General features: G+C 44.6%; 2 protein-coding genes across 2 annotated transcripts; one reads left to right on the top strand and one right to left on the bottom strand.

Annotated features, from left to right (window-relative positions):
• The first annotated feature begins 5977 nt into the window (after positions 1-5977).
• Positions 5978-6907, top strand: LOC116821759 (olfactory receptor 4S2-like). Its single transcript, XM_032775173.1, has one exon. The coding sequence runs from the start codon at positions 5978-5980 to the stop codon at positions 6905-6907; it is 930 nt and encodes a 309-aa protein (XP_032631064.1).
• A 6583-nt stretch (positions 6908-13490) lies between these two features.
• LOC116821765 (heat shock protein beta-7-like) lies at positions 13491-13973 on the bottom strand. Its single transcript, XM_032775178.2, has 2 exons — positions 13863-13973; positions 13491-13679 (listed from the first exon to the last, which is right to left on the bottom strand). Exons 1-2 carry the CDS (start codon positions 13971-13973, stop codon positions 13491-13493), a joined length of 300 nt encoding a protein of 99 aa, XP_032631069.2.
• Positions 13974-14154: the final 181 nt, after the last annotated feature.

Genomic DNA, 14154 nt, shown 5'->3' with positions numbered 1-14154 from the left:
TTTCTTCTCGGAGTCCTCACTGTCCAAACCAAATTTACATGCTCCTCTCGTCGACTTCCTCTTGATGAAGAATCCTCCGCTATCACATCCACACATTATTCTTGCAAGCATTGTCCTCCGGTCTAACTGGGAAGTTGAGTCTCCTGATCACACATTTCCCCTTAGTTTTATCTCTTATAAGACTCTTAACGAGGTCTCTATCCATACAATCAGGATCCCGTCGTCTGTGCACCCCAAGCCTTCTCAGGGGGGCTCTAGTAGCATGTTTTCCAGTGTGATTTTTTGCCAGACGACTCTGTCTTATCCATTCCATCACTTCTGTTTCTCAGTTGCACCCTCGTCATTGATGTACAATGCTGACTCCCCACCTTTCCTTTCGCCTGTTCTTTCGTAAACGACTCAAGCCTTCATACTTACTCCGTGCTGATACTATTCCCACCAGGTTGGTTATCCCTTATAATCTGGTTTTCACTTCTTTACCTGCCTCCTTCCTCCATTTTTACCTGTTTGCCATGGTTTCAATAGATGGCCATGCTTGCAATCACATTCACCAATCCTTTAGCACCCTCAGGTGCAGCGCATATGGCCCGTGGACTTTGTTGCTTCTTCCAGTTTTTCTAAATAGGTCCCAACCACTTCTTTCTCCAGAGGCTTGTCACCTTCTCCCCTATTGTGTATTGCAGGGTGGCGCAGTGGGGAGGGACCTAGTGTGATCAGAGGCAAAAATACTGAGATTAGCTTTTTGCCAGATGTCATTTCACTATTGCCTCTCTCCAGGTAAGGCCCGACCTGCCTGGACATTCTTTTGTTTGCTTAACATTACCTTGAAGAACCTTTCTTGTTTACTTTAAATCTCTTGCTACTGCACTCCAAGTTTGATTTGGCCTTTTGATTTCATCTTGCATGCGCTGAGCAATCTTTTATCTCCTCGCCTGGTATTTGTTCATCTTCCGACTTTTGTCGCTTTCTTTTTGATTGCGTTTTACAGAATCTGCAAGATTTCAGCTGTTCAAACCAAACTGGTTGCTGCCATATTATACTATTGCTTTCTACACACGGAGATGCTTGATTGCAACCTCAATGAAGGATTCTTCAAATCAGCCAGCTCTCCTGGAACTCCTTTTCCCCTTTTATTCTCTGAGGGACTCCTTTCCACAGTTCCCTGTAGGGAGTACAAAGTCTGCTTTTCTGACGTCAGGGTTCCATATTCTCTGCTCTGTTCCAGTGTGGGGCTAGGTCTATTCGACGTGCGGGGGTTTCCTGTGTGTAGTTTGCACTGGGCCCCTCCCAGGTTCCCATCCACTTTTGCTTCCCCTACTAATTCTTCCCCGTTTGTGAGCAGCAGGTCTAGAAGAGCTCTGCCCCTAGTTGGTTCCCCAAACACTTGCACCAGGAAATTGTCCCCTACACTTTCCAAAAATGTCCTGGATTGTCTGTGCACCGCTGTATTGCTCTCCCAGCAGATATCAGGGTAATTAAAGTCTCCCATGAGAACCAGGGCCTGCGACCTAGTGACTTTTGCTAGTTGCCAGAAGAAAGCCTCGTCCACCTCATCCCCCTGGTCTGGTGGTCTATAGGAGACATCCACCACGACATTACCCGTGTTGCTCACACTTCTAAACTTAATCCAGGGACTCTCAGGTTTTTGTGCAGTTTCATACTGGAGCACTGAGCAGTCATACTGCTCTCTTACATACAATGCAACTCCCCCACCTTTTCTGCCCTGCCTGTCCTTCCTGAACACCAAACCAGCCAAACAGAAAGAACTTTGATTTTATCCCACTGGCTTACCAGAAGTCATACAAGCAATTCCCTCAGACACTCCAGTTTCCCAGTATCATCACCAGTACCATGCCTTATAAGGATGAATGGTTATAAAAACCAATATCCCAGTAAAAGAAGAAAGGTTCTCCTGATCCCAAAGGACCAAGCCCCAAACCCAGGTCAATATACTAGTCAGATCTTACCTACAAATCACGCTGTTGCCAATTCTTTAGAATCTAAAATCTAAAGGTTTATTCATAAAAAGAAAGAAATATAGATGAGAGTTAAAATTGGTTAAACGGAATCAAATACATACAACAATTGCGAAGTTCTTAGTTCACGCTTGTTTTAGGCTTGATGGGATTATTGCTGATTGAAACCAATCAAGTCTCTGGAGTACAAACATCCCAGTTTGGATGGGTCATTCACTTCTTTGTTTAGAGCTTCAGTTTCTTGCAAAGTTCCTCCAGAGGTCAGAAGCAAGATTGAAGACAAAATGGAGGGGCGTCCAGGGCCTTTTATATCCTCTGCCATGTGAAAGGAAACCCCTTTGTTCTTACTGTGGAAAATCACAGAAGCAAGATGGAGTTTGGAGTCACATGGGCAAGTCACATGTCCATGCATGACTCAGTTTGCAGGTGGCAGCCAACACTCACATGCTACCGTTAATGTTCCCAGGAAGGCTCCTCAGATACGGATTGGAGTCTCCCAAGGTCCATTGTCAGTTAAGTGTTTCTTGATTGGGCACTTACTCAGAATAGTACTTTTTCAAGAAGCTGACCAAATGTTTCACTGATGCTACTTAGAATCAAACACATTGAGATACAAGTTCATTGCCAATATACATAACTTCAAATACAAAAATGATAAACACATATAGACAGCATAATCATAACCAGCAAATTACAACCTTTTCATAGACATCTTACTTGACCTCCTTTGTACATGATTTGGTGCAACAATCAGACCTTGGTTGTAACAATGATCTATACAGTGTCAATCACACAGCCCCAGTGAAGATGGTTGCCATCTTGGTGGAACCTCCAAATTGTCAAAGTTAGACTCAGGACTCACAGTTTGTCAGACCACTCTGTTTTATTAGCACAGCGCTCTGCTAATACACCCAGATAATGTGAGCAGCCATGCAAGGCCTCAACAGTCTTATTTATACAAATAAAAGAGCGGGACAAAGAAAGCAAAAACAGTAAAAAATACCTGGGGCACAGCATGCATATCCCACTTCCTTACTAACTGTTATTGATCTAAGGCTAATACTTCACCAATTGCCCTTAAACGGTGCAATTGTTCTATATTAATGTCTGTATTCCTGACAGCTGGATTGCAACATTCCAACAATTTTGCTTAAAGGTACAGACAACATTTATTTAATCCTTTCTGTTCTTACAATATAATTCATTCTACTTTCACAACAGTCACAGTTCATGTCAATAACATCTCAGCCTGTTATTCGACAATCTTGAGTCATCAGTAACTCAAACATATGACAAAGGTTCAAAGGCCATCACCTGGTGAAAATGTGAGAAGGGGAAGGGATTAATGTCTAATTGAAAAATGGATGTTGAAAATATTGAAAGGGACTCAAAACAGGTTTTAAAGTTTGACTCAACTATGTGTCTAAAGCAATATAGAAAATTGCTTCTTCAACAACTGTTTCCAATGAAGTAGCTTTGAAATGCCTCTGGGAGCTCATTAACTATGGAAATGACACATGGCAATTATGTGTTTCAATTTAAGTATTTCTGCTATAACTTCACAGCCAGAAGACTTTTTCCAACAACCCTTCTGGAGACAGATTTTCAGTCTTTAAGGCTTTCTGAGGTGGAGGAGAGTGGATTTGAGAACATCCCTGAGTGCTGACTTGAGCAAACCACTCCAGTTTACTAGTTTTGTTCTCATGCATCTAGACAGAGAACAAAGGACGTCCTGAGATAGGGCTTGTAAAGACTGGTTTGGGGATGAAGTTTACAAACCAGAAAATCTATATTGCAATGAGTATTTGATGCCTTAGTAATTCATCCTCATCATTCTGCAAATGCTTAGTGTTGTTCAGACCTGAACTCCTTCGCCACCAGAGCACGTTAGAAGCTGGGGAGATAAAACCCATCACCATCCAGGTAAGTATTTGGATCTGCAAATACAATTCATGTAATGTTTTCCAGTAAGACTGTGTATCTTATATTAATTTTTCTTTGCCCTATTCTACTAAAGTAAAAGAAAATAAACTGTTTTATTAGGATTCACTGCAATCTAATTCCACCCATCAATCTGAAATTAATTAAGATACAGGATGAAGGATGACCTTAAAATCTTTATTATGAACTTCTTTCTTTGATAAGTTTTGTATTACTATTTATTAGTAACGATATTTTTATTTAATTTTTCAAAATTTAAAATAGCTCTATCAGAGCCATTAGCTGAAGATCCATGATCTACATATCTATCTATCTATCTATCTATGATGCATTTCAGCTCATGAAAAGTCATAAAAATGTTTTTAGAACACAGGAAATTTAATTCAGTCATCTGAAGTCAAATGATAACTCATGTAGGATCATGTCTATAGCATAAAGCAGCTTATGTGTTTCAGTGGGTCTGACCCATAAAATATCAATTTGATTGGAGCTTATGGTAAAGTCAATCAATTTTTTTTACTAAAAGCCTTGTTCTTTACAATGCTTATGAACTAAATGGCTATTTTTGTGAAAAAAAACTTGCAGTCTTTTTGAAAAATGACAGGTTTTGTTGAAAGCCTTAATACAGGAAAATTTCCAACCTAGTGGGGTGTTTTTTGGTTTCTGATTGTCAATGCATTTTAAAGAGAATTAATTTTTTTTGTTTTCATTATGATTTTCCATGGGAGATTTTTTTTTGTTTTCAGCAATTCTATTTATGCATAAAGAATATTTGTCATCATTTATAATTGAACCTGATGGAGGGAACTGAAGAATCATTCTAGACATGAACTCTCTGATTAGCACCAATTTAAGTCACATCTTTATGTCTCTCTAATAGAGACCTAACCAGGAGGACTGTAAGGGTCATGATGTAGCCTAGGTCATAGAGTCCCAACCAACCTATTAGCACAGACTTGGAACTGTGCTAAAGCAATGCTTCTGCCATCTCTTCCTGGCCCCAGGGAAATGGGAGCAGGAAACGGGGCAGGGCCAGAGACCTCCCAGCCAAGGGGTACAGGGCAGATGCAGCGATAGACAAGTTCCTGTGCTTCAGAAGTTGAAGTACCTTGTGATGGAGATACTAAGAGCAGAGATGGGCTCCCAAATACACACAATTAGCCCCTCTGGTGCCCCTCACCCTGCTCTTTCCACTTCCCACATCACTAACAACCCTGCTCCCTCCATATCTTCATACATCATAGAAGTCAAGGAACATCTCTACTAGCCATGTATGGTCAACACCCTCACCACACTTGCCATATTAAGAAACCCAGGAAATTTTGTAAAAAAAAGACTGGTATCAAAAGATCTTGAGTTAGGAGTGAAATCCCCATAATGTACCCTCTAATGCAGACACAATATTTGCTTTTTGGATTTGTCATTTCATTTTATCTAAGGAACATTTGTTCACAAATTGGGTTGCACTTATGAAGCACAGCAGAGAGATTACTAATACTCATGAAGAAAATAATCAGGGGCTAATTATTAAGCTTTGACTCCTTAAATGAGACACCCATGTTTGCATGTACCAATGAACACTTATGAACATTTATGTGCCCAAATGCAAAGTGAGACATCTGGTCATCATGAGAAAGAACAAACCCCTGGCTGAAAATTTGGCTCCCTGAAGGTATTTAAGGATGCAGCAGGAATAAGTTGTGGAAGGGATGGTTGCAAAGCATAGTCAACACTGAATTTTTCTTCTTATTCAAAGTCTTTAATAACACATTCAGCTTATTTATTATGTGTGAAGAATAGAATGAATTTTCCCCAAATTTTCTACAATGATTTTTTGAGTATATACTGTTCTCATATTTCTGCAATTCAAGTTGAGTTCCTGTTATTCCTTGAGTTAAATATTGACCATTTTTCTCTTAATCTAAATCTACTACTTCTATCAATACATTCTTTTTATTCATATAATCACTGGTCAATATACATTTATTATTCATTTCCTTATTTTGTATTATGGCAGGTTAATTAGCCCTATGCTGTATACCTATCATTACACTGAGTCCATGGAGCCTGCAAATAATGTGACTGAATTCATCCTTTCAGGACTCACCCAGGATCAAGAGTTACAACAAGTGTGTTTTGTGCTGTTTTTACTCTTCTATCTAGTCATTGTCCTGGGAAATCTCCTCATCATTGTCACTATAATATGCAGTGAAGGTCTGAACTGCCCTATGTATTTTTTCTTGAGCCATCTGTCCTTCATAGACATCTGCTATTCATCTGTCACCGCCCCAAAACTGATTGCAGACTTCCTTGTGGAGAGGAAAACCATCTCCTTTGATGGCTGCATAGCACAGCTGTTTATGGTCCATTTATTTGGGGGCACCGAGATCTTTATCCTCACAGTGATGGCCTATGATCGTTATATTGCAATCTGTAATCCCCTCCTTTATACGACCATTATGAACAAGCATGTGTGTAGCTGGATGGTGGTGGCTTCATGGGTAGGGGGCTTTGCGCATTCCATGGTTCAGACTCTCCTGACTGTACAGTTACCCTTCTGTGGGCCCAATGAGATCGATCACTATTTCTGTGATGTGCATCCTTTGCTGAAACTGGCCTGCACTGACACTTTCATTGTTGGCATCATGGTTGTTGCCAATAGCGGGATGATTTCCCTAACCTCTTTTGTTGTGCTGGTTGTATCCTATATAGTCATCTTAGCCTCCCTGAGAAGCCACTCTTCCAAAGGGCGTCTCAAAGCTTTCTCCACTTGCGCCTCCCACATCACTGTAGTGATTTTAAATTTTGGGCCATGTATCTTCATCTACTTACGACCTTCCACCACCTTCTCCGAGGATAAGATGGTCACTGTGTTCTTCACCATTATCACCCCCATGCTGAATCCCTTGATCTATACCCTGAGAAATGAGGAGGTGAAAAATGCCATGAGAAAATTATGGAGCAGAAAAGTGACTTTGGGAGTAAAATGATGTGTAAAATGATGTTAGTTCTTCAGATGGTGGTAGAGGGGGAAATAATAATATTCAGGAGAAATTTTAGGGAAATTTGTATCTCTTCCTCTCAGTTCTTCAGTAAAAATTCAGGTGTTTCCCTCTGAATTCAGAGCTGTAGACTACCATCTTTCAGCTCCTTCTACACTGGTTCTATTTTAATATTATTGTTTGTAAGATTATTGAAAAAAGTATCAAAGTTTTAAGATGGTTTCTTTTATCTTTGTACAAGGGTTATAAATTGTTGTGACTTAGGACATAACAGAGCCACTAAATAACCAAGGCTAAGATGAATCTTTTCCTATGAGCAGCTTATTTCATACTTCTCATGTAAGGCAGCTGGTAGTGGCTACTGTCAGATATAGGATACAGGAGTAGATTGTCCATTGGACTGATTTGGTTCTGCAATTCTGGGGAGAGGATGGCAGAGAGATAGAGACACCAAACCACATGTGACTGATGTAAGTCAGATTGCTTAATGTACTAATGAGTGTTCAGATACCATTGGGATGGGGGCTATATAAAAACCTATATAGAATGGAAGAGGTTCATAGATTACAAAAGCCAGAAAGAACCATTGTGATTTTTAGATGATTAAGGGTCAAAGGGACAATTAGATCATTTTATCTGACCTTCTGTATAAAACAGGCATCTAGTTGGACCTCCATAACACCAGCCACAGGACTTTCCTGGATAAATTCCTGTTTGAACTGGAGCAGAGTTTTTTGAAAAATATCTGATCTTAATTTAAAAAAAAAATCTGGTGATAGAGATTTCACCACAACCTTTGAAAAGTTGCTCCAAAGGTTATATAGAACAGAACAGAATTCCAATGTTTTACAAATACACATTCCTTGAGTATAATTAAAAGTTGCCCTCAGTGAAGTCCTGCAATGATGTAACACGTAAATAAATTACACCACCAGACCACTTGCTGTTATTATTCTCAACAGTGTTTTAGGAGATTTGCCAGAAACCCTAGGAAGCTATGTTTCTAGCCCAAGGATATTATAGGCTAAGAAGTCTGTTGGAACTGTGGGTTCTGAGCACTTTGTTCATTGGCCAATTAGTCTCGTGAATAAATACTGATTTGGGGTTGTACATCAGGCATCAATTTTTCAAAATCTTGCCCTTCTCTCTGAATGAAATAATTGCCTACAAGCCACAGCTCTCACTAAGATTTGAGTTCAGATTGTTGTGTTCAGAGCCCAGAGTGAGAATCACTGTAGCATGATTAAAGGAGGTCCGCTCTTGACTTAAAAAACAATGTAAATATTAAGCAAACATTCTACGAACTTCCCCACTCTGCTCCAGCTTTGAGAAGAGAGAATATTGCTCCAAAAGAGATTTGCTTGACCATAAGTTCTGTTAGCTTCTTGGACAAAACTGCAGATATTTTTGTCAAAACCATCTGAGACTGTGGGTAACTATATCTGGAATGTCCTAAACCTAGTGCTTATGTCTGTGTGCTTAAATCTAATATATAGTAGTTTAAAACAAGCTTTTCTAACCCCTTCTCCCCTCATTCATCTATATACTTGTTCTACAGTGAAACCACAACAGCTGCCATGGAAAAAGACAAAATGCCATCAATATTATGACAGCATAACAGTAGAGCAGAAGTCCTAAACTAAAAAACTGATGGTTGGTAAATGAGATTGAAGCCTATAACATCACAAGCATAGAAAGCTATTCCCACACTTCTTCCCATCATTTCCCTGAAAAACAGAAATTCCTGGAGGAACAAGTCAAGTCATACTATACACGGTGTATTGAGAAACTGCAAAAATTTAAAACATGAAATTGAACTAACCAGATATTAAAGACTATCATGGTTGCTGAGCTTCAAAACATACAGCACTATCAGTTTGAAAAAGCTACTAAACCATAGGATTTACCTAATTCTTGGGCTGCTGACCACAACTGCAAGCCCTGCATGTTGTTGTGTTTGAACTAGTTGTCTTGAAGGCTGAATGAATAACCCGCAAAGGAAGAGAGAGCTCTGACACTTAACATGAAAGCAGTGCCCAGAGAAAACTGCTTGACAGGGGACTCCACAAACCCTTCTGTGACCCCTGGTGCACAGGAGCTGCCATTCTTACCGTCTCCAGTCCTCCTCACCTATCACTCTCCTTCCATGTGTAACTTTATTTTTCTGCCATCCTAAATACATCTTTCTGCCTCCAGTTTTCCACCTCTACAGTCTCCTTTCCTCACCCTCTGTGTTCTCCTTGGCCCCCTCCACATGTTCACCTGCTTCTCCTTGGTGTTCTTCCCTGTCTGTGACAGCATTGAGTGCCATTAACTGTTTTAGGGCAGCCTGGTTTCAATCTCACTAGAAGCAATAGGAGAAGATAGCCATCTTTACTAAGGACAGCCTCACCAGCCTCTGCAAAGGCTGTGTGGGAATGGCAGCTAGTTTGGTTTGAGGGTAGGCAGTAGTTTCAGTCGCACTGAGAAAAAAGGGCACTGGCAGCCATTTTGATCAAGTGGAGATTGCTTATGTCATTCCTACATCATATGAATCCAGAAATATCAGTCAGTATGGAGGGACTGAGTTACAGCAGCTCCAGCCAAATTCTCCAAGGAGAAGACAGAGAGTCAGGGGTGGTGCCCTCTCCACATCTCCTAACAACCAGGGTGTTCCATGGCAACTAAGGCTCACTTCTATCTCATAATAGCGTAGTGCCAAAAGGATTTCCATAGCAACTGAGACTCATCATTCCCACCCCACTCAAGATGCAAGCATGCTTCCTTGACAACAGAGTGAGGGAAACCAACCAGCCAAACACAAATAGTGGTTTGGGTGGGTTATTTGCTTAGGGATGCCACAAAGAGACACTTTGGGCCTTGAGTACACTCAAAGCAGCAGATTCCTTCATCCTCTCCACCATCTGGAGATATGGGTTCTGTGCTTGTCTCTTCCACAAATGCTTGTGATTTTAGTCCCAGAAGCAGCATGGGGTATAGTACTTAAGTCTCACCCCTCTGGATGGCCCCCAGCCTCATGGCCTCACAGTATTGGGCAAATCCTATGGAGATATACTACAGGAGTTAATGCAGGGCTGCCCAGTGAATGTTTTGAAGCTACTCAGATTACTGCTTTTGCCACAGACCTGATGCTATCTCAGTCACTTCTGTTTCTTTGGCCTCTGTTGTCTCCCTAGAAGCAGTCTGTAAGCTGGCAACACCTCTCAATCCCAGGCAATGCTGTGTCATGAGCTAGGGCTAACTAGAGGGCTGGAGCAGGGACAATAAGGGGGCAGCTGGAGTCAGCAATGGAGGAGTTTAAGAGAAACACTGTTACTCTACTGCTTTTCAGAGAGGAGGAAAGCAAAGCACAGCTTACCAAGATGGTCAGTAAGAGAAGAATGGCAGCAGTGAGTGCAGGTAGGGTGACCAGATCACAAGAGTGAAATATCAGGACACATTGGGTGAGATGGGAGGAGAGGGAGGGGAGCCACAGTACACAGTTCCGACTGGAGCCATGAGAGAGGGTGCACAGCCCTAGGAAACTACAAGAGGGGTGTACAGCCCCTGCTGCAGCCTGCATCACAAGCCACAGGGCAAATATTCAAGGACTCATGGCTTCAGCTCCAGCCTCCAGCAGAAGCCACGGGGCCAGGGGCACAGGGCTCCAGCCCCAGCCCTCGGTTGAAGCCATAGGACAGGGGTGCAGGATCCTGGTTGCAGGGCAGGGGAGTGAATGGTGCAGTTCTAGCCCTAGCTCCAGTTGCAGCTGCAGTCACAGAGGAGAGCCCCACAGTCCTGCCTTCAGCAGTCACAGAGGTCTGGAATCAGTGAGTGTCACAGCTCCCCTAACTAAATTATAGACTTAACTGTAATCCATATTTAAACATACAGATTTATTTGTACACTAAACAAACAACAGGAGTAAAGGGTCAGGTTTTTTATTCAGTCAATAAATCAGCTTCCCAATTTGCATACCTCTCAGACATGCCAGAAGTCTAGTACTTCTTGGATGACTTTGCCTTAGCCATGATTTGCTTCTGGGCATTCACAAAGCTGTAGAAGTCCTTGCAACTCATTTGGATATTCATTTTGACAAGGGTTTCACTCCACACCAAATCTATGCTGCTTCGATTCCAGACATCAGTCCATGTACCTTTCATGATTGAAAATACAAGCTCTGTGTATATGTTGCTTACTGGTATACTGAACACGTATGACACCAGCTTTGTCATGTTCAGGAATTCAGTGCTACCGTCCTTGTTTCTCAGTTCTTGAAACCAGAGTTCCCCAACTGAGTAGTTTCCAGGCTCTAACTTGGAGCTGATGTCTTTGATGATACAGTACTCATCATAGACCTGATCAAGATCCACAGTTTTCTGGAGGTTTACAGCTGTCATGGCCGCAGACAGATCCTTGTATTTGAATGCCGTATTAAGTTTGATGTTCAAGCACTGGGTATTGAACAAGTAGCCAGTTTAAAAATCAAACCATTATGATTGACACATCATAAAATTTCATGAAATCTTTCTGGAGACATGCAGCAGTGACAGGCAGCATCTCAGTTAATGCATTTTCAACTCTGGAGCCAAATAATTTGTTATTCCTCCGTTGCTGAAGTTTAATTCTCAGAGTATTCATTATGGCATACACTTCACATGCTGTCATACTCATTTTCCAAACAGAGCACAGTACCATTGAAGATTTTCAGGACATTCTGGAGGGAAAACAGATGAGCCTTAACTTTGCTAGGCCCATCCACCTTGTTCACCGTTTTCCCTGTCCAAGAACAGCATCCACAGCAATTTTCGACACTTCTCACTGCCCAGAGAAACAAAGTAGCACTTAACAGCCTGCCACATATTTAGAAGCCTGTTTACAGCTGGGGAAAGACTGAATCAGTGCGTCAGAACATGGCGCAGTAAAGTGGCATAGACAGCTGCAGCGGCACAGCAGCCAGCAAACAGAGCTGTAAACAGGGGAGTTTCCATGGGAGTACTGTTGAAGGAGCAGGTTTTTGTATTTTGTGTATTGTATTTTGTAGTTTGTATGTGTGGAGGCTGGTAGGGGCAGTGTGCTGGGAGAGAAGCTGAGCCCTGCTTAGGTGACGGGGCTTCTCTGCTTAGGAGTCCTATAAAGGTAGCCAGCCAGCCAGTCAGGCAGCAGCATAGACAGCTGCAGCGTCACAGGAGCAGAAAACAGAGCTGTAAACAGGGGAGTTTAAGTGGGAGTTTGTGGGGGAGACTTAGAGACCTAGGCAGAGGAACTGACAGGCTAGTGAAGGGAGTGGGTGGTGGTCTGCCAGTGTTCTGGTGCCTGTTCGTGGTTTGTTTTGGTCTGTGTTTCTTGGACTAACAGGTTTTAGGTGGGAAGGCTATGACCGATAGAGAGGCAGCCGTGAAAGACACAATGAGGATGACTGGACGTGGAAGCTGTGACATGTACATGATCCTGGAGGGGGTACCTGAAAAGAGTTTGTCTGCATGAAGTGCCACCTGATAGAGCTGATGGAAGAAAAGATCTGAGGACTGGAAATGCAGGTGGAAACTCTGGTTGAGTTTAGAAGGGGGTTTGAGCAGATGATGGAGCAAAGACATGAGGAGGCTGAAGGGATAATTGCAGATGGAAGCAGGACCAAAGAATTATGAGGGAAGACTACTGAGCGAGGAAAGTGGATGGTGGAAACATGTGACTAAGAGAACCAGGCAGAGGAAAAGACGGGCCAGTGAAGGAGAAATAGAGCTTAGGAACAGGTTTGCAGAGTTGGAAAATGAAGAAGGGGCACAGCAGGTGGCTGCTGAAGGTGAGAGGNGCCCCCCCCGCCCAAGGAACATTGGGAACAGGCCTAGCCCTTCACTGCCAAATGAGGAGCCTGTGTGCTCCCGGCCCGTGGGGCCCAGCTGGCTCTGGCACTGGGGTCAGTCTGGCTGGCTGGCCCCGGTCCCTTGGCCAGTGCCACCCAGCAGCGGGTTCAGGGAGCGGCTGGAATGCACAGGGGCATGCGCGGGGGGGGGCGGGGGGGAATGCAGGGTCCTGACGAGTCAGGGCAAGGGGCAGAGACATGAATCGCTAGCACAGGAGGCCAGCGGGGAGGGTTAACGCCCAGCGTGGGGGGCTGGGGAGAGGCGCAGGCCGCGAGGAACAGCCCAGCTGCAGTCTTGGGTGGGAGAAACCTTTATTCCAACCAGGAGCAGGGGTGAGACACCAGCCAGGTGCTGGGAGCCAGTAGCACGGGCCCCACAGGCTGGCGGGCAGGCCCAGGGATCCCAGTGCAGCGAGGGGCTGGGGTGAGTGACCGGCCCAGGGCTGCAGCCTGGCCCAGGGCAGCCCGTAGCGCTTCAGGAACAGCTCGCGTGCCCAGCCCTGCAGCTGGGCAGACCCATGGCGCTAGCGGCCCCAGCATGCACTGCCCCTTATTGAGCCAGCCTGCCTGACCGCAGTGCATGCTGGGACCCGACAGGCTGCCCCCACCCTCGACACACGTGGCCCCAACTAGCAGCGCACACGTGCCAGGATGAGGGGTGGCGAGGCAGCTGCCCAGCTCATGCCTCAGACGGGGGGGGGGGGGGGAACACAGCTGTGCCCAGAGGCATCACAGCTTGATCTCAGTGCGGTACACCGGTGGGGGCGTCTCGCCCGCCTTGGCAGCCACACCACGCTTGGCGTTGATGACCAGCAGGCCTGCATCGGTGAGGGTGCAGCTGACAGACATGGGGTCCATGTCCTTGGGGAGCTGGCACTTGTGGGTGAACGTGTTGGCGACGGTGCCGTCCTCTGCCACCTACCAGGGAAACCAACACCCCATGAAAGCGGGCACAAGACACGTTCCTGCTGAGCACAGCCCCGTTCAGCCCAGCCTCTCCCAGGAGGGGGCGCTGTAGGGAGTGGGGCAAGAGTGCTGGCAGGTGTGGGGCAACTCCCTGCTACTCCGGTTCCAGCCACCCCATTCCCCCCAGGTCCTCACCTTCTCTGCCTGGATGATGATGTGGTAGTTGTATGTGGTCACCACCACGTCCTGTGGCTCGAACTGGCTCATGTCGGCTGTCACCTGGTATGTGTCGCCCCCAGCTCGCATGTTGCTGCCCAAGCTGCAGGGGTGCACGGACCCCGGGGATCCTGCATGGAGTGGGGCAATGAGGGAGAGGGATGCGGCCCCAGGCCCCACAGCGGCATGGAGGCTGCACCATGTGGCAGGTGCTGAGACAGCCTGGGGAACAGTGAGGGGTGATGGCGTAGTGGTGTGTTGGGGGGGGGGG

This window comes from Chelonoidis abingdonii, chromosome 4 (assembly GCF_003597395.2).
Source record: "Chelonoidis abingdonii isolate Lonesome George chromosome 4, CheloAbing_2.0, whole genome shotgun sequence".
Lineage (NCBI taxonomy): Eukaryota > Metazoa > Chordata > Testudines > Testudinidae > Chelonoidis > Chelonoidis abingdonii.
The sequence above is the reverse complement of the archived record's forward strand: the minus strand, read 5'-3'. Positions and strand labels throughout refer to the sequence as shown.

What these genes read in the sequence shown, in the direction of transcription:
- LOC116821759 (XM_032775173.1), top strand. Translation starts at nt 5,978, where the DNA reads ATGGAGCCTGCAAATAATGTGACTGAATTCATCCTTTCAGGACTCACC.
- LOC116821765 (XM_032775178.2), bottom strand. Translation starts at nt 13,973, where the DNA reads ATGCGAGCTGGGGGCGACACATACCAGGTGACAGCCGACATGAGCCAG. An exon ending in TCATCATCCAGGCAGAGAAG is followed by an intron (nt 13,680 to 13,862) that starts GTGAGGACCTGG and finishes TTTCCCTGGTAG; the next exon opens with GTGGCAGAGGACGGCACCGT.